Source organism: Prosopis cineraria, unplaced genomic scaffold (genome assembly GCF_029017545.1).
Source record: "Prosopis cineraria cultivar Desert tree isolate PC_DT_omini unplaced genomic scaffold, ASM2901754v1 PC1262, whole genome shotgun sequence".
NCBI classification, from domain to species: Eukaryota; Viridiplantae; Streptophyta; class Magnoliopsida; order Fabales; family Fabaceae; genus Prosopis; species Prosopis cineraria.
The window spans coordinates 1-24,899 of record NW_026556587.1 but is presented as its reverse complement, the minus strand read 5'-3'; the positions used below and the strand labels follow the sequence as shown (position 1 = coordinate 24,899).

General features: G+C 34.8%; 2 protein-coding genes and 2 pseudogenes across 2 annotated transcripts; 2 read left to right on the top strand and 2 right to left on the bottom strand.

Annotated features, from left to right (window-relative positions):
• Positions 1-829: 829 nt before the first annotated feature.
• LOC129299697 (methionine S-methyltransferase-like) lies at positions 830-10,622 on the bottom strand (annotated as a pseudogene).
• A 3,089-nt stretch (positions 10,623-13,711) lies between these two features.
• Positions 13,712-16,636, top strand: LOC129299696 (psbP domain-containing protein 3, chloroplastic-like). The gene is given in 10 exon segments (XM_054938163.1): positions 13,712-13,716; positions 13,834-13,946; positions 14,028-14,090; positions 14,183-14,206; positions 14,209-14,262; positions 14,351-14,433; positions 15,640-15,718; positions 16,049-16,164; positions 16,274-16,316; positions 16,459-16,636. Coding segments are annotated over 10 exon segments (609 nt in total). The 3' UTR covers positions 16,488-16,636.
• A 2,904-nt stretch (positions 16,637-19,540) lies between these two features.
• Positions 19,541-22,210, top strand: LOC129299698 (psbP domain-containing protein 3, chloroplastic-like; annotated as a pseudogene).
• Positions 22,211-22,869: 659 nt separating this feature from the next.
• On the bottom strand, positions 22,870-24,230 carry LOC129299695 (NADH dehydrogenase [ubiquinone] 1 beta subcomplex subunit 3-B-like). Its single transcript, XM_054938162.1, has 2 exons — positions 23,924-24,230; positions 22,870-22,948 (listed from the first exon to the last, which is right to left on the bottom strand). The coding sequence occupies exon 1, from the start codon at positions 24,168-24,170 to the stop codon at positions 23,955-23,957; it is 216 nt and encodes a 71-aa protein (XP_054794137.1). The 5' UTR covers positions 24,171-24,230; the 3' UTR covers positions 22,870-22,948; positions 23,924-23,954.
• Positions 24,231-24,899: the final 669 nt, after the last annotated feature.

Genomic DNA, 24,899 nt, shown 5'->3' with positions numbered 1-24,899 from the left:
TTCATAATTTTGTTTTTTTAAAGAAAAAATTTAAAGATTTTAACTTTTAAGGATTGAAAAAAAAAATTTAATTATTCAAACTATAAATGCTCAATTATTAAACCAAATAAACTGCATAAATCTAATTTAAAATTGAGTAAAGATATATTTTTCCCTTTCAGGTTCTTAACATTAACAAGTCACCATTTACCCTAACAGAAAAAAAAGAAGAGAAGAAGCCACCTGAGAATAGAATTTTCACAAGTTTTTCTTATTGTCAAACTGTTTCAGTACAAAGGACAGGATTTCTATTCAGACAAAAAAAGGGCAAAAGAAAATGGAACTGTGCAAATATAATAGTGTAAGGATCAGACGTTCATTTCTTGTATTTCAACAAAGAAAAGAACTCTAGTGTAATTTTTCAGGTATGTGCCATTAAATTCTTGGATAATTGATAATATCCTCTAATTTACCTGCTTTTGATCTTAAGTAGAGATTGGCCAGTGAATACCCTAATTTCTCACATACTTGGACACCCTTGTATACATACATTGAGTATAGATGTATGGAAGGAAAAAAAATCTTTTTTTTCTTTTGCATTAAAAACTGATGAAACAAGTAATTTTATTGAATTTTTTTTTATGTTTAAAGATCTCATCAATAGGCTTCCAAGTACTTGAGAAATTAAAATCCCCATGAACAAAAAATTACCTAAGATTATAGCCATAGCAGAAAACTTCATGCAATGTTTCATGTTTGGTAGGTAGAAAAGTGCTTTCTAAAAAGGAAAATGGTAATTGAACCTATCTTATCTTTTCTAGATGTATTCTCCATTTTCTTTATAAAAAACCACTTTTCTGTATGCCAAACATGTAATCAGTTTAGTACGTGTTTTTTAAACTTCCGAATGCAATCCAGTGCTCTCTTGAACTCATTTTCTTCCAATGCAATACTGAACCGGCAGTAGCCAGGGATTCCGGTCCATGAGCTACTGTTGATACATAAACCAGTGGTTTGAGAATGCAATTCCTGATATTAGAGTCATCCAACTTAATTTCTCCAGGACCATTTCCTGAAGCATCATTAATCTTAATTGTCTTGTTGAGAAAAGCTGAGGGCTTGGCTACAATAGAAACACCAGCACAGGATTCAAGCACATCCCAGCCATTTCTCTCAAGTTCCTATGAAAAGTAAGTAATATATATCAATACAATATGGAAACAAGCAATTCAAAATTTCTGATAATTTGTGCAATTCACTCTTTCATGATCAGTATTCATTAGTGTTATTATCTCACGTTACTGTCAGGATGGGGTGCAGTTTACTAATCAAACTGAGGTTTTGGTTCAGAACCGATACATCAAGATAACAAGTTCCTATGAAAGCAAAAATAACAATACATTGTGGAAACAAGCAATTCAAAAATACTGATAATTTGCGCTAGTCACTGTTTCATGATCACTATTCATTAGTGTTATTATCTCGTGTTACTGTCAGGATGGGTTGCAGTTCACTAATCAAACTGAGGTTTTGATTCAGAACTGATACATCAAGATAACTAATTAGTGTTGTCAGTTTTGAGAAATCTAGCTAACTTAGCACTGCGTCAATTCTATATGTGAACATCTGACCGTACAGTTCCATGATTGAATTTCAAATGCTTTGCTGTTAATTTTGCATGCAAGCCTTTCAAATTGCAATTCTTTATTATCTCATGCGTCAGTTTGTCACCGTAGGAGCCCTAAGTAAAAGACTTAGCATCAATATCAACATTCTTTACCATTAATGCTGATTGATCTAGAGCAAGAGAAAGAATATCCAAACTGGAGGCTCTGGCTACGTCAGAGAGTTCCTTTTGCAGCTGTTTGTCCAGTTACCCAGTAAAACGTTCATAAATTTGACTTATTATAAAGGCATATTGCATGTTTTCCCATGGAATTTTGCTTGAAATTGGCATATATTCCTCAGGAAACTTTAGTAAAGTAATTTTGCTTCAAGAATTACATCCACAATTCAAAATATAAGTCAAAAAACAAGTGTTTAGCAGAGAAAAGAGTACCTCTTTGAAGATCTTGGATCTACTTTTCAATTTCCTCGAGTGTTCAACGATAGCATCTGACATGTCCGTTGCTTTCCGCTCTCCAAGATCCAGCAACTTCTTCATCGCATATCTAATAGTACCATGAGGTTTGCTTAATCCTGGAAAATTATTAAATGCTTCAACCAAAAATTGCTGGTTTAGAATCAGGAAACCGAATCTGAGAGCACTATTAAGCATCTTCAGAGACAACCCTCCAAAAAGAGAGACACAAAACGATGGTTTGCACGAAGAACTCAGCTTTGACAAACATGGCTCTAAACTCCATCCACCCCAGCCATCACAGTCAAATTCCAAACCTGAGAATGAAGTATCAAGTATAACTCTTGCCCCAAATTTAGCACAAGTGCTTAAAATCTCTCCTATTTCACTGTTGCTATAAACTAAGCCAGTTGGATTGATTGTTGGACCAGAAATATACACCCATGGTTTGTTTACAGTCTCAAGGACACAAGTGAGCGTATCTTCTGTGAGCTTAAAACCCTCACTGACATTGGTAGGGATCATTTTTATTTTAGCTTTCAAGAATCTAGCAGCTGAAACAAAGTTCCCATTTGATCCAGCAGGAAAACAGAGAGTGCCCCCTTCTTTGATGCAGCACAAGACCATTTTATTGAAAAGAGCTCTTGAATTGTCTGCGTATATAAAGTCTGTGCTGCTATCTGTTGGGAAACCATAGTTCCTCCTGACAAACTGTTTAATACTAGGGGTGACGTCAGTTTCAGATTCAGCCATGTTTTGCCTTGCAAAACTTTCGAAGATAGAAGCCTTGACTGGAGATGGTGTAGGCAAGAAGCTTAAATCAACATCCATGTGGATTACAGGCCCATTCTCCACCTCATCAATTGACAGCTCAGCATTATTCAGGACAGATAAGGCTGAACTAGCAAATCCTATCATATTAACTGATTTGAAATCTTCACGTTTTCTCTGAATGACAGGAATAGAAGTGATCAGAGAATCTTATAGGTCATTAACACTTTCTTAACAAGTAATGACTGCATTGACCTCATATGCAGATGCACTGAAGAAAAATCAGTGTCGAATATCAATATATGACGTTGCATGGCATGCTTGCTTCCCTCCCTTACCTTTTCGCCCATAACAACAAGCAATTCTGATTTGAATTTTCAATCTTGTAAGTTCCCTAGGGCCTTGAGGCTCTGGGAGAAAGAGTCAAGGCCAAGAGGACAAACGTGGTCTGGCTAAACATCAGGTATGAATTGATTCATCGGCTGTGAATCAATTGATGCATATGCTAAAAATACAATACTGTCTTCTAAAATCCCATTTATAATGTATCTGTGTAAATGGTTAAGAACTGAGCATTCCTAATTTCTTCAATTTCCGAAGGGGGAAAGGATAGATAACACCAAGCCTGCCTTTGCTCTCTTGGAAGCAAAAAGGTTAAAGCTGACAATGATGGTCATCCAGCTACTAATAAAAAATCACATTGGCAATGGTCCTCAATTGGATTTGGAAGGGGCAGAGAGAAGAAGGATACAATAATTTCTTTCAAGAGAAACATTGGTTCCTAAGTCAAAATTATCAGATCATCTTTCTCTTTTGTTATTTGGTGGTTCAAATATACCACAATTATGGACTGATGAAAAACTACTACAAATTTCTCACATTCTCACATGAACTACAATTCTACCAAAGACTCAGAATTATTAACTAAAAACATAACAGAAGCAACAAACCTGAGAAGGTGGATGTCGGTCCAAAAGCTGGAAAGCAGTAAGCTCATGAAATATACAACCATAATATTGTTGGCTAATCAATGAAGTATTGCCTTCCTGTAGTTCTACAGTTTTAGATAAGGCATTAAAGAGGGATTCTTCTTCTGAAATGACAAAGCAACTTCTAAATCTGGATAAACCTGGACAAATAATAGTTGAGAAATTGTGAAAAAAAAAACAGGGAAAAAGGAAGGAGCACCACAGTCAAGCAATTAACAAGGAATTTTACCTTATTTTTCACCAAACCACATATAATTGCAACGTGAGAGGGAAGGCAAGTTTCTGCAACATACTTCAGGACCCCACTGGATCTTGGGAGGCTGGATAGCTCAAAGTGATCAGATATGTCTATGAATAGACGAGATCCAATCTCTTGTGTCGTGTGTAAAAGTTGCACAAAAGCAGAACTAGTAACTGCCTCAAAATAAGCAATCCCAGTCACCACCACTTGTGGCTTCAACCTCTTAATTAATTCCATCATTAAGTCTGACTGTCTAGGAGCTTCAATTACCATAAGTGTATCCTCTGAGGAACCATTAGTTTCTGTACCCTATGAAATGGACAAAAGAAAAAATTATGGCATATGAAACAAAAACAACAATGAACTCATTTTTATTGATACAGCATTTTCATAGACTAAAGGATCATCCAATCATTTTTTATTCACAACCAATTTCTGAATGTTAAGAAGTTAAGGATTCAAGATTCATGTCAATGGATACATCATTTAATACTATAAGTAGAGCACATACAATCTAGCTGATGAGTGTACTGGTATTTAATAAGAGACAAAATGGGTCTTTCGAATACATTGAAGCTTATATCCAGCAATGTTACCCAGATTTCTATTCACAACCAATTTCTGAATTTTGAAGAAGTCAAGGATTCAAGATTCATGCCATCTGTAATTGTAAGGAATTAGGACCATTACTAATCTCATCCTACTTCCAAAAAGTGAGTGAAGAACAGCTCTCCCAGCTTAACCGTTCTGGTATCAAGCAGAATCAGTCAATTTGGTATGGAAGAAGTAGATACTTGGAGATTCAGCTGCAGAAAATAAAATAACTACCCCAATAGCCCCTCCTCTCCTCCCTCGTAAAATCGGCTCTGTTAGATATACCAAGGTCAAACAATAACATACTTGCATTTATTTGACATAAAATACAATTACGAAAGGCTATAAAGAACAACACATGGGATTTTTAGAAGCATGAGAGGACTAAAGTGCACTTCACTTCGATTCCATACCTCAAGTGCTAACGATGTTAGCCACTGCCTAGGTAGGTGTCGAGTCAGATGTTCATCAACAACTGCAAGGCGAGGAGAGAACAAGCGAAGAACATTCTCAATTGCTATGGTTCTTGAAGGAAAGATGACCACGTTCTTGCACAAGATTATGAAAGATATGTCAATGTTGTGTCATAGTACAATTAAGAATGGTTTTTTATGAAGCCATGCCAACAAATTTATCTAAAGCAAAACATGGTAAAGAGCATCCAAAAAGTTAAAGGAGACAAAATTCAAAGGGAAATCTCAATGATTAATGCATGTACACCTATTTATCCTAAGGCTAAAATATGGCTAGATAATTATAAAACACTGTTTTCTTCTTACATTGGCAGTAAGAGGAATATGGTGATATGTTTTCATAAACCCTGCAATGAGACTGCGGAATCGCTTACTTCCAACTGGTGGCTCATAGGCAAAATACATATTCTCTTTAAGAGTATGTGCAAGATGAGCAAGGAAAGGAATCTTCTCATCAGCAACAGAATCATCCTTGAAGGACAAATCCAAGGAGCTACTGATCTCTTGGAATCCATTTCTGAGAAAATCAAAGATAATCTTAACCTGTAATAAGAAGCATTGTACTTTAAATCTTTTTTGTGTGACAAGAGATATTCTCTTTGGGAATTGACAAGCTTTTGTGAAGTGGCACACCTTAGTAGGTTGCTGAAGTTGGCAACTGTAAACTGATAAAGCATGAGAAATGCTACCACCTGCCTTTCCATAAGCCCATGCTGTCCGTGCACAAATAGGCTGATCTCCAGAAAGCCCCATAAAGAACTCAAAACGGTGAGGACTGTTCTTCTCAATCTCAACTAAGGCTGTAATATCAGTGTCACCCGCCTGTACAGAAAGATCCCTATAAGGTTATGTTCCACAGGAAATCACATTCGGTCACACATTGGTTTACTCACCTGAGTAATTTTGGTCTGCCAAAGCTTTGTAATGTGGAAACCTCGACGTTCAAACAAGCGGCTGCAAACTCCTTGGCCTGGGCGGCCTCCCATATTAAAAATCATAATTCCAGTTGGTTTTATTACTTCTATACCCTCTTCAACTGCCCTAGCTATTAAACCCAACCCAAACTGATCCTCGACAAAACCCTAGACAAGGAGCAAAACAACATAAAATTGACGGTACCACGCTACCATTATAGATAACTAGTGATTACATCAAGGCAAGCACCACTGGATGAACAAGGGATAACTTGTGCAGGCAAAACTTATTCTGAAAAACAAGGCCGTTCTTGTTGCTTGGCAAACAATTAAGGACAATATAAAGTAAAATTTAAGCATTAAACACAACAATAAAACATACTTCCCTATCTGTAGATAACTAGCTTTTGCCATGCAAAAATAAGAGTTTATAGATGCAAATTACAAGCCAAAATGACGATGATCAACATAATAATCAAAGGCTTTTACCTGAAGTGCACAATAATTACTTAATGAATGAAGGAATTCCTCGCTTGCATTTTCCGTAATCATCTTAGACATTGCATCTGGATTTGGATTCAGAATCTAACAAACGCCAAACAATGAGAATGGTCATCTAAAAAAAGGCCACCGTTTGATCACAACAATAAAATATAGATTCAAGGTACATGCTTTGTTGAATCAAGAAATATAGCATGCAAGAATCATAATACATGAATTCCTATGCCTCAGAATTTATAATTAATGTGATTTATTAAATGGATACCAAAGGCAGTACACAAAGAACTTTCTAACTGCTCTTCTAAAATAATCAGTCCACACTTCCCACTCTAACTGCCTAAGTAAATGGAAAGGCATCAAGTCAAGAAGTTTTCATGACAATAGAATCTTGCAGGTAGAGAGGTACCTCACCTAATAACCTGGCCATGAAAAGGCATATGGGAGTGACTTACAGAAATTATGCAAATAATAATTTTTTCCCATATAAGATGTAACAGCCTAGATAATTCCCTACATGTAATGGTTCAGGATGTACCTGAGGTATGCATCCAACAATTCTGTCAAGTTGAATTTCATGATCCCTGATATATGATAGAAGATCAGATTCATAGAACTCTACCCTGTCCAGCAAGGTTTTCTTCTCTTCATCGTAGATAGGCTGGCCTTTTTCATCAAGAGCATTTAAGTATAAATTTATCCAAGAAATCTTTACCGCTCTAGGATTGATATCAAGACCGTAAACCTGCATAAATGAGCATCAGTTAGTGAACTGCAAAAATAGTAAATGCGAGTACTTCCAAAAAGTAATCAAACATAAAACTTTGGCATCTACTATCTATTAATCTATCAATTCTGTAGGAACCCAAATTAAGTGGCTTGAATTGTGAATAGTACTTTTTGGGCTATGTGATTTGTCTGTAAATTATGTCAGTGGCTAAGTAATTTGAATTTGAACTGTTTGAATAATTCAGTGATTTGAATTTTGAACTTGAGTTTCATAGGAAGCCAAGTGGACAGATGGGGAAGGGTGTTTCACATTTTTTTTTTTTCATACATATTGGAATATTTGACGCTTCCTTCAATATTAATATTGCCTGTGCAAGGCTTAGAAATTCTAGTTAAAAGAAATAAATGGTCTAAGAGGCAATATCTGATATCCTTGTTATCAGGTTCATCTCACGCGTATCAGTTTTTCCACCAATAATACGACAACTGTATGGTTTAAGTGGGAGCCATGCAGTTATTTGCAAAAATCGTGTACATGTCAAGTTTTTTTTTATTTTTTTTATGCCAAGTACACATGTTGAGTTATTATTGGAGGCTTTTACATAATTCATATTTTGATTGACAAAACCTGCTAGCAAGAATATAAAGAATTGCTTCATAACTTTCTTTTTCCTGAAAGAAAAAGAAATCTTGATCCCCTTGGGAGGGAGAAGTGCATGGTATTAAAACCCAACCAAGGTTGGGTGGTCAAATTAGTAAACCACTGAATCAATCATTTTACTAGTTCCATCTAGAGTTTTGGACAAGCCAACTTGTTGGATTTTATATATTTTTTTCTTCTCCTGCCAGACCTGAAATGACATCATTTTGAGTTAACCCCAATTCACCCACATTTTGGACAATTAACTTTTAAATTACTGCTTTAACTAGTTCAATTACCAGTTCGGTTTTTGATAAAAAAAAGATGAAGAGGAGAGAAAGAAGAAAAGTGGGACCTAGTGAAAGCCGCATAGGCATAGATCCCACTTTCCTTTTTCCTTTTATCTGTCTTCCAATTTCCCTGCATGAGAGGATCCTCAAACAATAAGGCATTCATAGCTCCAAAGCAAACCTTTGAAGGCAGCCACTTCTCAGCCATGGCAAGGGATATCCATCCATTTCCACAGCCCAGCTCAGCCACAGTCCTGTCCTTGAAAACCGAGGCTGGGTGTCTATTAAGTCCTTCAAAAAACGTAAAGGACCAGTCTTCTGGGACAAAAATGCTAGGAATCACCATCGAGGTCAATTTCTTTCTTCCATGATATCCTGCGTATAGCCAAAATAACAGAGGATTACTGCCCGGGGTTTTGATTGTTTTCTCTTTACATGCATTCCAATTTTGTTCATACATTTTATCATTGTCAAGCCTAATCGGAAGGGACACCCTTCCACTCAACCCAACCTTTACATTCCAATTTTAAACATACGTATCATAACCTTGTTGCATTTTCTTGATTTTTTCTTCATGAATTAGGTGCAGTTGAACGTTGGTAAACTGAAAGAAAGTAAAGAGAATAGGACAATGAAAAAAAAAAAAAGGCCGTGGCACACGTTGACATTTATACGGATGAGTTTGGAAGATATTAAAAACCGAATTTGTAGGCAATATTTCTCTTGCCAAAGGGAAAGGGAAGAATAGGCAAGCAGCGTATGCTCTTAAGAGTCCGCTGCTTTATCCGCAATGAAAATAAACGCAAGCAGGATGAGGGAAATTCACAGAATCGTCTTTAACAATGTAATTTTCCCGTTTTTGGCCCCTCCTTAAAACATTGACTCCTTTTTCATCCTAATACGAGTTGTTTAAGTAGTTTTTCAAGAAATTTTGTTTAGTACAGAAAATAGGATATTAGGTAGGTATTATATATTTAACAACATAAACAGATTTGACAGCAACAGGCTTAAATCTACCTCAACCTTGAAACAAAAGTTGCCCCTTGTGTCACATAAAAAGAATCATCATTTAAAAAGGAATAAAAGAAATAAAAGAACTCTATTTTGTTGTACTTTCGTATGTAAGTGTCGCCCAGGTGGCTAAGTGTATAAGTACTAAAGAATTCTATTGGGCAATTGCCAACAAATTTACAGAAGAGCAGGCGCAAGATACAGTTTGACCCAAAACTCGGCCCCAACTTTTTGTGCTAAAAAAAAACACTATTTTCTTGGTTAGACAAAGTTGCCCTTTTTCTCTTGGCCCGAAACAGCAACCTCAGTATTGTCTGTTTTATGGTAAAATCTAAAGTCTACCGTACATGAAAGCATATCAAGTAAAAAATGAAAAATCCAATTCATGTGTCGAAAATAAGGGGCAAATGAAGAAGCTAGTGTCGACTTCCCTCTATTCAAAATAATGAGAAAAGAACCCCCAAGATATAGATTTTAATATTTTTATTTTTAACAACCGGCTCCTTAATTATACAAGTTTTATGGCTTCAAATATGATTAAATCTTAATCCCTTTTGTATGGTTTTTCTGTAGTCTTGTATTTTAAAAAAAATAACGAGAAAAGAAAGCAGAGGGTAAGAACAAAATAAAACGATCATTACATACAGCTGCTTTTCATTTATTAACGCATTTGTTATAAAATAAAAGGATAAAACCAAGCAAAGGAAAATCACTTTTTTTTTCCATCCACTCTCGAAATTCAATTCACCAAGTCATTTTCATTTTATTATTCCATTTCACCTTTTCCAGGAAAGGATCCACATAAAAACGACACGTTGCGAAATTTTGGGGAACAGTGATTGGGTGCTAAGAAAATACCCGAAAATTCAATTCACCAAGTCATTTTCTTTTGAAGTTAGCGTTGTGGCCAAACTTTCTGTTTATAAACACAGATTATCACTCGCTTCCCCGATCGTACTCAATTCTTCGAGCAACCAGATAGGTAAAACTAAGAACATGGAGAACAAAAGGACGAAAAATAGAGACTCGATCATGAAATAGCGAGACGAGAACGCAAGAGGCAATAATGTCAGTCATTGAAGCAATACCTTCGTGTTGGTCCAAGATAATGTCTTCGATCAGAAAATGATACTTCTGAAAGCATTGATCGCGCCCCTCCTTGGTGCCAAAACGCTTCTGCACCTCCGAGAGGAAGATCCGAGCCCGGACTCGGGAATTCGGATCCTCCAGACGCTCCAACACAGACCGGAGAGCACCGTATGCGGCGTCACCGGAATGCTCACACTGCTTCAGAAACTCGTCCACCGAACCACACACATCCTTCTTCGTTGCCATTTCCTTCTTTCTAAATTGAAGCGCCCAGCTCCTCACAGAGAAGAGAGATTGCAGAAGCTTTAGCTGAGAGGAACGAGGATCATGTTTCCCGGTAATATTTTGTCGAACATGACTATTATATCGAACAACATTTTTACCGAGTCAACTTAACAAATCATAGAAATTTAAGTTAATTTAATTAATCAATTTATATTTGCTGTCTGAAATCTAAATGGGGTTAACTATATAAGGCATTCTTGTATAGTTAATATCCTTTCATCTAATCCAGGCATATAAATTTTAATATATTAATAATATTAATAATAAAAATTTATTATAAAATAAATAATCTATAATAGATATACATATTTAGATTTAATTAAAAATAAATACCTTAAGTATATAAGTTTTTTTCAAAATATAAACCCTGACAAATACATGCAACCATCTGGTATACTAAAATACGTGCAAAGTTATACTACCCAAGATGGCATAATTAATATTATTATCATTATAAATCGTACGTAGTCATATTAATAATAACATTTAATTAATTCATTCATCAGATGCTAAGCTCATCCATGAAATAAGCGTAACGGGAAATTTGTGTTTCACGTTATGTCAACTACTGGACATACCATATACAGAACAAGAAATTGAAGAAAGTGATTTGTCAGTAAAGTAGGTAAAAAAAAAGTGAGGTTTTAAACTTAGACATTATAATATGGTTTAATTGGTGAATGCAATAATCGCTTAGGAAATTTTTTTATTACACGGAAAAATTTGCTTTAAAAATAGGAATACATATACACATAGTTACCGTAATGAAACGAAAGCATGCAAGAGACTTTTTCACGGGCGTGGGGTGTCTTCATTTCCCCCCTCCCCATTTCTCCTACCATTTCCTCTGCCATTTTGCTTATTAAAAAAATATAGGAAAAATAGAAAGCAACTAAAAAGAAAGCATTTCCATCTCATGGGACCTGGCTTTTCTCCTCCCACCATCCCTTGCACACAGTTTAAAATATTTATTTTTACATTTATTAAAAATTTATAAAAAATTTAATAATATATTTTATAACTAATTTAGCAGTCCTAATTTAATATGAATGATTCAAATTTAATATTAAAATTATATATAATTTTTATAAATTGACTGTTTAGGTATACTATTAACAGTGCAGATTCAATGTTAAATTTATAAAAAAATTTAATATTAAATTTGAACCACGCATATTAAATATGAATTGTTCCTTTTGGTAATTATATTTAAAAATTTTTTAATTTTTATTAATTGAATTTTCCAATATAATCTGGATAGCACAAATTATTTGAACTATTCATATTAAATTTAAACTATCTAAATTGCTGATCAGATTTAATAAAAATTATATTTCTTTAATACCTCTAAAATAAAAATAAAATTAAAACATTTATTCTGGATGGTGTATCGGCGAGGGAAGGATGAGAGAGGCCGGGTCGGTGAGGGTGCTTTTATTTTAGTTGTTTTCATTTTTTTATTTTTTGCATTTTTTATAATGAGCAAATCAGTGCAGTTTTTTAAAAAAAAATGGAAGAAAAATAAAGAGAGGAGAAATGGAGACAACCCCACTCTCCTTTCGTACAAGCCCACGTAAGCTCCATAATCTGGTAATTATTTTGGTCAATTCTATTTTCCGAAGGCCATCAAGTGAAAATTTATATTTGGGATGTGAAAAACGAAAACATTGTAGAATTAATTTCTCATGGTTTTTAATTTTGCCACGTAATTTTCATAGATCAAAGAAGGCAAAAAGTCACGATGCAATTAGCACTAAAGAATTCATAAAAAGTCAAAAACGGCTCTATTAAATTATTTTATGATTGAAGTGACAGGGATAATTTATTTATTTTTTGGGAAAATGATAGTTAACAAGCAGGTGCTGAACAATTTTTTTTTGAAAAATCAAGTTCAAATATCAATTCAAATAATTATAAGTTTAAAAATTATAAATATAAATAAGATATTTTAAACCTAAAGGTAACAATTAGTTTACAATTTAGATTTTATTTATAATTATTTAAATTAATATTTGTACTTCATTTTCTGAAAAAAATTGCCAAGATCTACCTATTATTAATTTATTCTTTTAAAATTTTATTGTCATTTCTTTTTTTTTTATCTAAATTACTTTCAATCATCCTCTCAAACAATAACATCCCTCAAAAAAATATTTTATTCACAATTAATGTTTCTGTATTGTTGTCCATGGGTTTCTAATAGGGACAATCACGGACCAATCCCACATATAAATTCTAACATCTAAAAAGTCCAATGGATTGTAGTTGTAATGTACATTTACAAAATAATAATAATAATAATAATAATAATAATAATCTAGCATTCGCACCCACTTACTCCTCCTCTCTCCTTCCCGATACCTCTCGCCGTGCTTTCCCTTGAGACGATTCCATCAATTGTGGTGTGCTTCTCTCTCCCCATCTTCTGGTAACTCCACATTACCATCTCTCTTGTGTTCGAAATCAATCCCTATTACTCCCATGATGAGTGGTTCGAAATCAAATGCACCTAAAATTCTGATGGAACTCATCACAGGCCCTATCTCAAGAAGTTCATACAACTGATGTCACCAGATTTGATTACTACTTCATAACCCGATTTACAGTCGAAACTGCAAAAACATTAGCACACGGAGGATTTTTGCCATAGATTCAGCGGAATCAAAGAAGGGCTCCACACTTCACAAGGACACATGCTCGTGAATAATATGCTCAACGTTAGCTAAATACATTATCGCTTTTTTATAGAACTACCATCTAATGTTAAATGCCGTTAAATTAGATTCAAGTATTATTACATTGAACAGGATATAATTCTCTCGACATGATTCTCGTGCACATGACATATGATATCTATAAAAATTTTGAAGGGAAATCTGAGTAATGATCTATTAAGCATGAATGACTTCTACCATGTCAAAGTGACACTCTACTGCTAAGTTATATCCCTTTCCTTGTCCCGCCCCCCCTCCCTCCATCTCTTCCGCATTGAATCATCAGAGGTAGCTGTAGGCTCTGTATTTGACTCATCCACGGGCATTCCTCTCTTCAGTGGCCATACCGGCCACAATGTAAACAAATTGGATTCATTCTTGAATATTCAATATCCAAAACTCAGTCTCGTAGTAATGTAGTAACTTGGATTCTAAGCAAAGATTCCATTTCTCAATGAAATTTGTTGTTCTTCAGCTTTGTCATTGGATTACAAGACTATGCAATAAGACTCAGTCTCTCACGTTTGTCCCATAAGCATCAGTTCATCCATCCAACAACCCTGTGCTGCTCCTTCTAGAAGGCGGCTGATTATTCTCTCTACTCTCGCTGCCTTTATATTTGCCCCTACTCTTCCATATGCCTTTGCAGGTACTACTATCTTCTTCTTCTCTTTTGCCTGTTAGTTGCATCTTTTTAAAAAAAATCATTGTTATTCAATTTCACCCTCAGATTCAGATGCTGATCGTATCTACACCGATGATGTAAATAAGTTCGAGATAGCCATTCCTCAAGGTGATCTAGCTTAATTTTTCACGGCAAAAAACTTGATCTTTGCGTTACACTTTCCCAAATGGCTTGTTTGAGCTGTTCTGTTTCTCCCTCAGAATGGTTAGTCGAAACTGGAGAGCCTAAGGATTTAAATCAGTCACCGCTTTCTACCCACAAGGGGATTCGAGTTCCAATGGTATTCTTCTTCTTCTTCTTCGTGGGTCAATGTGCGTTTGTATATATTCGCTAGCACTAGCAAAGTCTAAATCAGTTGGTCTAATTAGTCAGCATAGTGATCCCGGGGCTGGGTCCGGACTTTACTAGGATGGAATCATTTGGCAAAGTGGATGAATTTGCTGAGACTCTGGTCGGTTTCCTCACTTTCAATTTCAGGAGTCATCTTGTCTTTTTTTAGATAAATGTTAGATTGTTATTGAAAAAATTAGCTCGATAGCTTTAAAAAATACAACTCTCATAAATTATGTGATTTCTAAATATTTTAAAATATAGCCTATTCATAAAATTCATTGAATGTGTTTTTTCCTTTTTTATCCTCAATAAATATATCATTAAAACATAATATATCTGATTTAACCAATCTTTAACTGACTGGATCTTTCATTTTTATCATCAAAAATTATATTGTGTGTGCTCCCTCTTTGATTTATCATCTCTGAATATTTTCTTTATCAGATTTTTTAATCTAATTTCCTTGAATCATCATATTTATATATCATATAGTACTTTTCTTCATCAAAATTTTTGATCTGATTTGCCTAGATTACCATTTTCATCACAAAGCTTTTCCTCTCTCTCTCTCTCTCTCTCTCTCTCTCTTTGTTTTTCCCAGATATTACAAAGAGGATATTAGACAATGAAAAAAAAACTCCATTACTAATCTGCGATACTACATCATTGATATATATATATATATATATATATCAATGATAAATAAATTCATAAGTTTTCATTGATATACAATAATATATCATTGATATACTATCGTAAATCAAAATAACTAAACAATCAGACATAAACTTATCTATAATTGATATATAGTCGTATATTAATGATATAGTATTATAAATCAGTAATACAAAAAATATGTAATCATTTACCCAAAATAAATCAAACATAATCCAAAAAAATTTTAGACTCTTAACTTATCATAGAAAATCAAATATATAAACTAATAAAATAAAAAATATGAATCCGTAGCTCCGTTTTCCCACTGGTGTGCTCCGTTCCGTCGAGTACATTGATGTATCTCATCTCACGTTTGTCTCTTGCTGTTGTAACTGTGGTTCACTCAAACTGCTTTGCTATCTCGCATTTGTCTCTCTCGTGTCGAATTTTGTCTTCTCTCTCTCATTTGTTTCTCTCGTTTTAAAGATTTCTTTCTTTTTTGAATTTCTTGATATTTTAAAAAAAATATTAAAAAAGACAGTTTTATAAATTAATTATTATCTAAATATTAAAAAGGCATTTTTGAAATTTAAGAAAGAATAGGCTATTTTTTTTACTTGATCTTTTAATATGAGAGCCCCATTGTTATTTGTTCGTCAAATTGCAGGTCAGTTGGCAAGACAGAAGCTGGCGGAGACCTCCAGATGTGGTGGCTCAGCTCATAGATTGTAAATCTGCTAATGGTAATGCAGCACCAATCCTGCTACTCAGTTCAGATCCTCCGCATTAAATGTGTTATATTTCAAATAAATTGAATTATTCAATTAAAAATATAAAATTTAGTATAATAACAATCACTCCGTGACTGCCGGCAATCCAGGCCCTATTTCTTTCCTTTTATTTTTGGAGATCCTTTGATTCTATGGATGCTCTTGCATGGATGCGCATATAATACTGTAAGAAAGAAATAATTAAAAAAAAGGTGGAAATGAGTGTAAATAAATGAATTTGACATTATATGCTCACTTTTGTTGTATTCTCAATCCCAGTGCCTGACTTAAATTGTGTTTCAAGCTTCTATTGCATAAATTATTCCCCTCAAAATCCTGGCGAGGCTCGCAGACATCTTTACTCGGCTATTGGCATGGCATCAAATGGTTGGTATAACCGACTTTATACGGTCACAGAACAGGTTTGCCCATCTCAATTTAGTTCATACCATAAATCAAAGAGAGTTTTTCTGTATTAACCCAACCAACAAACTTGGGGCTCAATCCATTATCGCTCTTGCTTCCATGTAGTATGTGGAAGACGCCGCCAACAAATACCGCTCCCAAATTCAAAAGGGGAACTTAGAGTACCCCCCAAAAACCAAAAAATTACAAGTGGCTTTTGGTTTTATTTAGACTCTCTCCCCCACCCTTCACCTTGCAAGTGGCTTTTTGGTTTTATATACTAATGCCCAATCACCGCTTTGCTCCTTTGCAGGCGGTCGCGTCATTTAGGTTTATGTGAATTGGTAGTTACCATAGGAAATGCTGCATCTATTGCTATCAAATGTCATCTTCTTCATCCCCATCACTTGTTAATTGATTCTATTTTCAATTTTTTGGGAATGGAGAAATTGAAAACTGTATCAGCTGCAGCAGATAATAAGAAGAGCCCTTTCTGTGTTGCATTTTAGCCGTTTTTCGTTTCGGGCACCAAAACTTACTGGTGCCAGATATGCAAGCACAATATTATCCAACGGAACATAATACATACAATCTTAATAAAAGGGTAAATTCCTCTTGATAAATCATGAAATTGAACTTCATTCAAATCTTAGGAACTGTTTTTCACCAATACAAAAACTTCCACGTCAAAATAATACCGCCTAATCTCTTTAATGCTCTCATTAAACTCGCCTAGATTTGGTTGGAAAAATGCTAAACTAAAATTAAGAGACGTCATATATGTAAACACATCACTTTTGTGTGTGCGGGGAGGATTACAATAAATCGTTAAAATTTCCAGCATTTCCAAATCTCATCTCATAAAGTTCAAACTATGTTCCGTGCTTGAGAGTTTATTTTTTTTTTTTTTTTTGGCGGGGGTGGGGGGTGAGGATTTCGCCAATGTGCAGGCAACGCGCTTGAAGCAGAACAATAAGCGCTTCAATGCAGGCAAAATAATGAGCCACAAACACTAACAAAGTAGTATACCAATAACAAGTTTACATACAAAGCTGCAAATTCAAGTCAACGAAATGCTTATTATTAAACGTCTTAGAACATGAGATGATGCAGTCCAGGGCTCTGGGAATCTACCTGCAAGAGTCATGTACTTGTAAGCAATTTGAAGGAGCGAAATTTTTTTTTTCCTGAACTCATTTCTTTTAATTTCATTTATACAAAAAAGAACTCCTTCACAGTTCACTTACATCACCATTCTCCATTATCTCATTACCATTTACAAGGATAATCAAATCCCAATATATAAGCTAGGTATATGCATAAAATATTGAGTGTGTCAGCCTCAACCTTGGACTACGCTCATGCTGAATTAAATTGTCAGCCTAGTAAGAATCATACTATACATTCTTCCATACATCATCCTTGCGCATCCATAAAAAGAATTATGCTTGCCGACCCCGAAATTTCAAATACTTGAATACTAATCATTGATCATACCAATAAATGGGATGACATTCCAAAGAACTCAACATTTTTCTCCAAATAAGATTTTCAAATTTTTTTTAGGTCACATTCTAGAATTGAAACACTATACCTCTCTACTCACACCCAGCCACCTCACCCTTACGTATATTCAAAGTATCAAATCAAATTAGAGACAAATAAAACTCACGTTTACCCTTATACATTTTTCCCTTCCCCCATGGCAGACAAATAAAAACAGAATCCAAATCCTCTTGGAAATATACAGAAGTATACAAAATACTTTCCAACGGAGTACCTTTTTGGATTTCAATTTACATCTGACAAAAGTACTTTGTGGATCCAACTATTTGATGGATTTAGTAAAAGCACATCCCAAATATAGTTTGAACGGGTTGCCTAAACAGGCTGCGGTGGAATTTGCATGGGAAAGCGTAATTATAATTAGAAAAAGGAGGGAAAACTAAGAGCCAAGTTGAATAGATCCAAAAGGGATGAATTGCATTTCAAAAAACCCAGCATTCTGCCTACCCTAGAAGAACAGAACCCCGATGCATAACATCATTTTCATATTCATCCACACGCACCTTAATTCATTATAAAAAGAAAATTACAAGTCCACATCTCAACCAAACAAAAACAAATACAAAATATTATCGCACAACGATTGATTAAACCAGAAGAAAACTAACAGACAAGCACATAGTACCGAGATTTGATTGATGAGATTTTAGAGTAATCAAACACACCTGAGAGAAGCGGCAAGACACGAATCCCAGGTCAGTGAGAAGAATGAACAGAAGAGGATGAGTGAGAGTGGTGAGAGGAAGGAGAATTTAGCCTATTGTAGACTTGTTCACCGACGAGGTAAATGCCGAAAGCCACGAGGGCGATTCCAAGCCCAGGGGTGGCGTGTCGGAGCTGATTCGAAAGCATCGGATGCTTCCTCCACTGATCCCTCCTCCTGAAAAACTCTCCGGTATGTCCCCTCGCCATTTTTCGCCGTTACGGCTTCGCTGCTTCTCGTTCTTTCCGTCGTCGCCAGCTACTCGAGACAGTTCCTTCATTTCAGATCATTTATAGTGTCCTTTGTTTGGGTGAACTTGGGCTTTACCGTGGGCTAGGCCCAAATGGGGTCCTGTGTTTTGTTGAACGGATTGTTTTTAGTTAAATAATACTTTTAATTCTCTTACTTTATATAATATTTTAATTTAATTTTTTAATTTTTAAAATATTTTTTAATCCTTTAATATTAATATTTTTATTTTTAAATAATTATTTTTTTATGTTAATCATTTTTATTTTTAAAAAAATTAAAATTTAATATGTTAATATATGATAATGTTTTATCAATATTTAAAAGTTTAATGTAAAATTTATTGAAGTGAAACTAACAGTATTAATATTAAGGATTAAAAAAAATATTTTATAAAATTTATAGATTAAAATAAAATGTTGTATAAAGTTAAAAAATTAAATGTATACTTAACTGTTTATTTTATTTTATTTTTTTGAGTGAAGTTTTAGAAGTTTGACTGTTTGGGTTTTGATAAATGGATTTTTGAGACGGAATAAAACTCACGTTTTTAACATATCATACATTTTCTTTAAGTAACCAAGTGAGAAAAACAAAACAAAACGAATAATTTGGAGAAAGGAAACTAAAGGCTTTTAATGTCCATGATTATGAATTTCTTCGATAAATTATGGATAAAAATATAAATTATGAATCATGATAGGGATTTAAGATAGCCACTGGCTTCATTGTTTGGCGTAGCACAGGGATGATTCCTGATAGAGAGAATATGATTGTATGTGGATGAGAGAGAGTGAGGGAAGAAGACAAATTGTTGGAGCCATGTTTTGAACCACAAAATTGAGGTTGGCCCCAACTCAACAAGTAGACCACAAACTACAAAGTGAAGAGAGGAATATCCTCGGCACTCTAGTCCCGGCTTGGAAACATGAAATCAATAAGAGAAGAGAATCCTTTGAGTTGAGAAAAATCGTCCAAGAGCTAATATGGCGTCCATTTCGTGCTTCTGTGCTTTGCAGAGGCGACCTACCCTCTGCTACTTGCTAGCTTCTCCCAACGACAGAGGTCAGTGTTTGACATTTTGCTGTTTGATTATTTATATTGAAATATATTTGTATTCTTATTTGTATTTTAAATATTATAATATCTTAATTGGGTGATCTTTCATTTGGGGGGAAGAAATTGCCAATGCTGAATGTTGAGGTTAGAAGTCCAAAACTGGTCAAAAATAGACTTGTGAATAATATGCCCAGAGTTAGCTAAATACATTATCCCTTTTTTATAGAACTACCATCTAATGTTAAATGCCGTTAAATTAGATTCATGTATTATTACATTGAATAGGATATAATTCTCTCAACACGATTCTCGTGCACATGACATATGACATCTATAAAATTTTGAAGGGAAATTTGAGTAATGATCTATTAAGTATGAATATCCTCAATTCGTCCTCCGATGGCTTCCTATTTGCTTAGAGTTCGCTCCTAGAAGTATAGTCCTCCCTACCCCCTCACATCAATCCCACGAGCCGCGATCTCAATTCTCATTCCATTGCAGTAGGGGAGCAAGTCAAAATAGAAAAAGTCGCGTTGGGTTTAGAGACAATTAAACTCAAACTAATGACTTCCATCTTATCAAAGAGACACTCTACTGTTAAGTTATATCCCTTTCCTTGCCCCTTCCCCTCCCTCCATCTCTTTCGCGTTGAATCATCAGAGGTAGCCGTAGGCTCTGTATTTGACTCATCCACGGGCATTCCTCTCTTCAGTGGCCATAACGGACACAGTGTAAACAAATTGGATTCATTTCTGAATATTCAATATCCAAAACTCAGTCTCATAGTAATGTAGTAACTTGGATTCTCAACAAAGATTCCATTTCTCAGTGAAATTTGTTGTTCTTCAGCTTCATCATTGGATTACAAGACTATGCAACAAGACTTGGTCTCTCATGTTTGCCCCATCAGCATCAGTTCATCCATCCAACAACCCTGTGCTGCTCCTTCAAGAAGACAGTTGACTATTCTCTCCTCTCTCGCTGCCTTTACATTTCCCCCTACTCTTCCATATGCCTTTGCAGGTACTACTTTCTTCTTCTTCTTCTTTTTCTTTTGCATGTTAGTTGTATCTTTTTTTTTAAAAAAAAAAAATCATGGTTATTCAATTTTCACCCTCAGATTCAGAAGCTGATCGTATCTACACCGATGATGTGAATAAGTTCAAGATAGCCATTCCTCAAGGTGATCCAGCTTAATTTTTCACGGGAAAAAAAACTTGATCTTTGCGTTTCACTTCCCCAAACGACTTGTTTGAGCTGGTTCTGTTTCTCCCTCAGAATGGCAAGTCGGAGCTGGAGAGCCTAATGGATTTAAATCTGTCACTGCTTTCTACCCACAAGAGGATTCAAGTTCCAATGGTATTCTTCTTCTTCTTCTTCTTCGTGGGTCAATGTGCATTTGTATATATTCACTAGCACTAGCAAAGTCTAAATCTGTTGGTCTAATTAGTCAGCATAGTGATCACGGGGCTGGGTCCGGACTTTACTAGGATGGAATCATTTGGCAAAGTGGATGAATTTGCTGAGACTCTGGTTGGTTTCCTCACTTTCGATTTCAGGAATCATCTTGTTTTTTTTTTTTTCAGATAAATGTTAAATTATTATTTGTTCATCAAATGCAGGTCAGTGGGCTGGACAGAAGCTGGCAGAGACCTCCCGGTGTGGCGGCTAAGCTCATAGATTGTAAATCTGCTAATGGTAATGCAGCACCACTCCTGCTACTCAGTTCAGATCCTCAGCAATAAATGCGTTATATTTCAAATAAATTGAATTATTCAATTAAAAATCTAACATTTAGTATAATAACAGTCACTCCATGACTGCCAGCAGTCCAAATCCCTATTTCTTTTATTTTATTTTTGGAGATCCTTTGATTCTATGGATGCTCTTTCATGGATGCACATATAATACTGTAAGAAAGAAATAATTTAAAAAAAAAAAGGCGGAAAAGAGTATAAATAAATGAATTTGACCTCAGACACTTACTTTTGTTTGTATTCTCAATCCCAGTGCCTGATCTAAATTACGTTTCAGGCTTCTATTACATAAATTACTCCCTTCAAAATCCTGGCGAGGCTCGCAGATATCTTTACTCGGCTATCGGGATGGCATCCAATGGTTGGTATAACCGGCTTTATACGGTCACAGGACAGGTATGCCTATCTCCATTTAGTTCATACCATAATCAAAGAGAGTTTTTTCTGTGCTAACCCAACCAATTAACATGGGCTCAATCCATTATCACTCTTGCTTCCATGTAGTATGTGGAAGAGACGACGCCAGCAAATACCGCTCCAAAATTCAAAAGGTGAACTCAGAGTACCACCACACCCCCCCCCCCCAAAAAAAAAAAAAAAAATTAAAAGTGGCTTTTGGTTTATTTAGACTCTTCCCTCCAACTTGCAAGTGGCCTTTGGTTTTATATACTGATGCCCAATCACCACTTTGCTCCTTTGCAGGCGGTCGCGTCATTTAGGTTTATGTGAATTGGTGGTTACCATAGGAAATGCTGCATCTATTACTATCAAATGTCATCTTCTTCATCTCCATCACTTCTTAATTGATTCTATTTTCAAATTTTGTGGGAATGGAGAAATTGAAAACTGTATCAGCAGCAGCAGCTAATAACAGAGCCCTTTTTGTGTTGCATTTTAGTCATTTTTCCTTTCGGGCACCAAAATTTACAATTGCTAGAAATACAAGCACAATACTATCCAACGCAGCATAATATATACAATCTTAATAAAAAGGTAAATTCCTCTTGATGAATCATGAAATTGAACTCCATTCAATCTTAGGAACTGTTTTTCACCAATACAAAACTTCTACGTTAAAATAATACCACCTAATCTCTTTAATGCTCACATTAAACTCGCCTAGTTTTGGTTGGAAAATGCTAAACTAAAATTAAGAGACATCATATATGTAAACACAAGACTTTTGTGTGTGGGAAGGATTATAATATAATAATAAATCGCTAAAATTTCCAGCATTTCCAAATCTGATCTCATAATGTTCAAACTATGGTTGGATTTCGCCAATGTGCAGGCAACGCGCTTGAAGCAGAACAAAAGCACTTCAACGCAGGCAAAATAATGGGACACAAAACTAACGAAGTATACTAAAACAAGTTTACATACAAAGCTGCAAATTCAAGTCAACCAAAGGCTTATTATTAAACGTCCTAGAAATAAATGATGCATTCCAGGGTCCAGGGAATGTACCTGCAAGAGTCATATAATTGTAAGCAATTGGAAGGAGCGATTTTTTTTTTTTTTTCGAGAACTCATTTCTTTTAATTTCATTTATACAAAAAAGAACTCCTTCATAGTTCACTTACATCAACATTCTCCATATCTCATTCTCATTTACAAGGAGAATCAAATCCCAATATGAGCTAGGTATATGCATAAAATATTAAGAGTGTCAGCCTCAGAGCCTTGGGCTACGCTCATGCTGAATTAAATTGTCAGCCTAGCAAAAATCGTAATAGACATTCTTCCATAAATCCATAAAAAGAATTATGCTTGCCGACCCCGAAATTTCAAGTACTTGAATACTAATCATTGATCATTACAAATAATGGGATGACTTTTCAAAGAACTCGACGTTTTTCTCCAAATAAGATTTTCAAATTTTTTTAGGTCACATTCTAGATTTGAACACTATACCTCTCTACTCACACCCAGCCACCTCACCCTTGCGTACCTTCAAAGTATCAAATCAAATTAGAGACAAATAAAACTCATGTTTACCCTTATACATTTTTCCCTTCTCCCATGGCAGACAAATAAAAACAGAATCCAAATCCTCTTGGAAATATACAAGAGTAAACAAAATACTTTCCAACGTAGTGGAATTTTGCATGGGAAAGCTTAATTATAATTAGAAAAAGGAGGGAAAACTAAGAGCCAAGTTGAAAAGATCCAAAAGGGATGAATTGCATTTCAAAAAAACCCAGCATTCTGCCTACCCTAGAAGAACAGAACCCCGATGCATAACGTCATTTTCATATTAATTCACGCGCACCTTAATTCATTATAAAAAGAAAATTACAAATCCACATCTCAATCAAAAAAACAAAAAACAATTACAAAATACTTTCGCGCACAACGATTGATTAAACCAGAGGAAAACCAACAGACAAGCACATAATACCAAGATTTGATTGATGAGATTTTAGAGTAATTAAAACACACCTGAGAGAAGCGGCAAGACACGAGTTCCACATCAGTGAGAAGAATGAACGGAAGAGGAAGAGTGAGAGTGGTGAGAGGAAGGAGAATTTAGCCTATTGTAGACTTGTTCACCGACGAGGTAAATGCCGAAAGCCACGAGGGCGATTCCAAGCCCAGGGGTGGCGTGTCGGAGCTGATTCGAAAGCATCGGATGCTTCCTCCACTGATCCCTTCTCCTGAAAAACTCTCCGGTATGTCCCCTCGCCATTTTTCGCTGTTATGTCTTCGCTGATTCTCGTTCTTTCCGTCGTCGCCGTCTACTCGAGACTAAAGCTGCCGGACGTGGAAGGCCGGGTTTGAAGCCCTATTTAAGTAAAAATTCGAGTTTTAAAAATTATTATTTTTAAAATTAATTGAATTTTACAACATAACTCTCATAAATTTATATAAAAGAGCTTAGTCCTAATAATTTTTTAAATTCTATATATTTTTTTTTTATGGAACATGTGTTTGAAGTTAAGAGGAACCTGCTTTTTTAAAATCTTAATCCTACATGTATTGCATTATTATTAATTTTAATTTATTTTAAAATTAATTTAATATAATTTAACATATAATATAAAATTTCTAATATTTTTTATTTTATAATTATTATGTTTGTGTATTTATAAAAAAATTATTTTTTAATTAAGATTTAAATTTTTTTACTAAATTTTTAAATGTGTGTTGTTTATTTCTAAAAGATTATGAGAATTTTAAATTTTTTAAATTTTTAAAATATTTTAATTAATTCATAGTGTTTAATTTTAGTTTAAGTTTTTACTTTTTTTTTTCAGAACAGGCTAAGCTTTGAACCATTCAAATAAAGGTATGGCCTAAAAAATGAGTAAAAAATGAGAAATTGAGTTTAAGAGCTCAGGTCCTTATGAGTTGGGCCTTTAAAAGGTTAGTCATAAGAACTGAGTTCGTTTATTTCCCAACTCTACTCAAGACAATT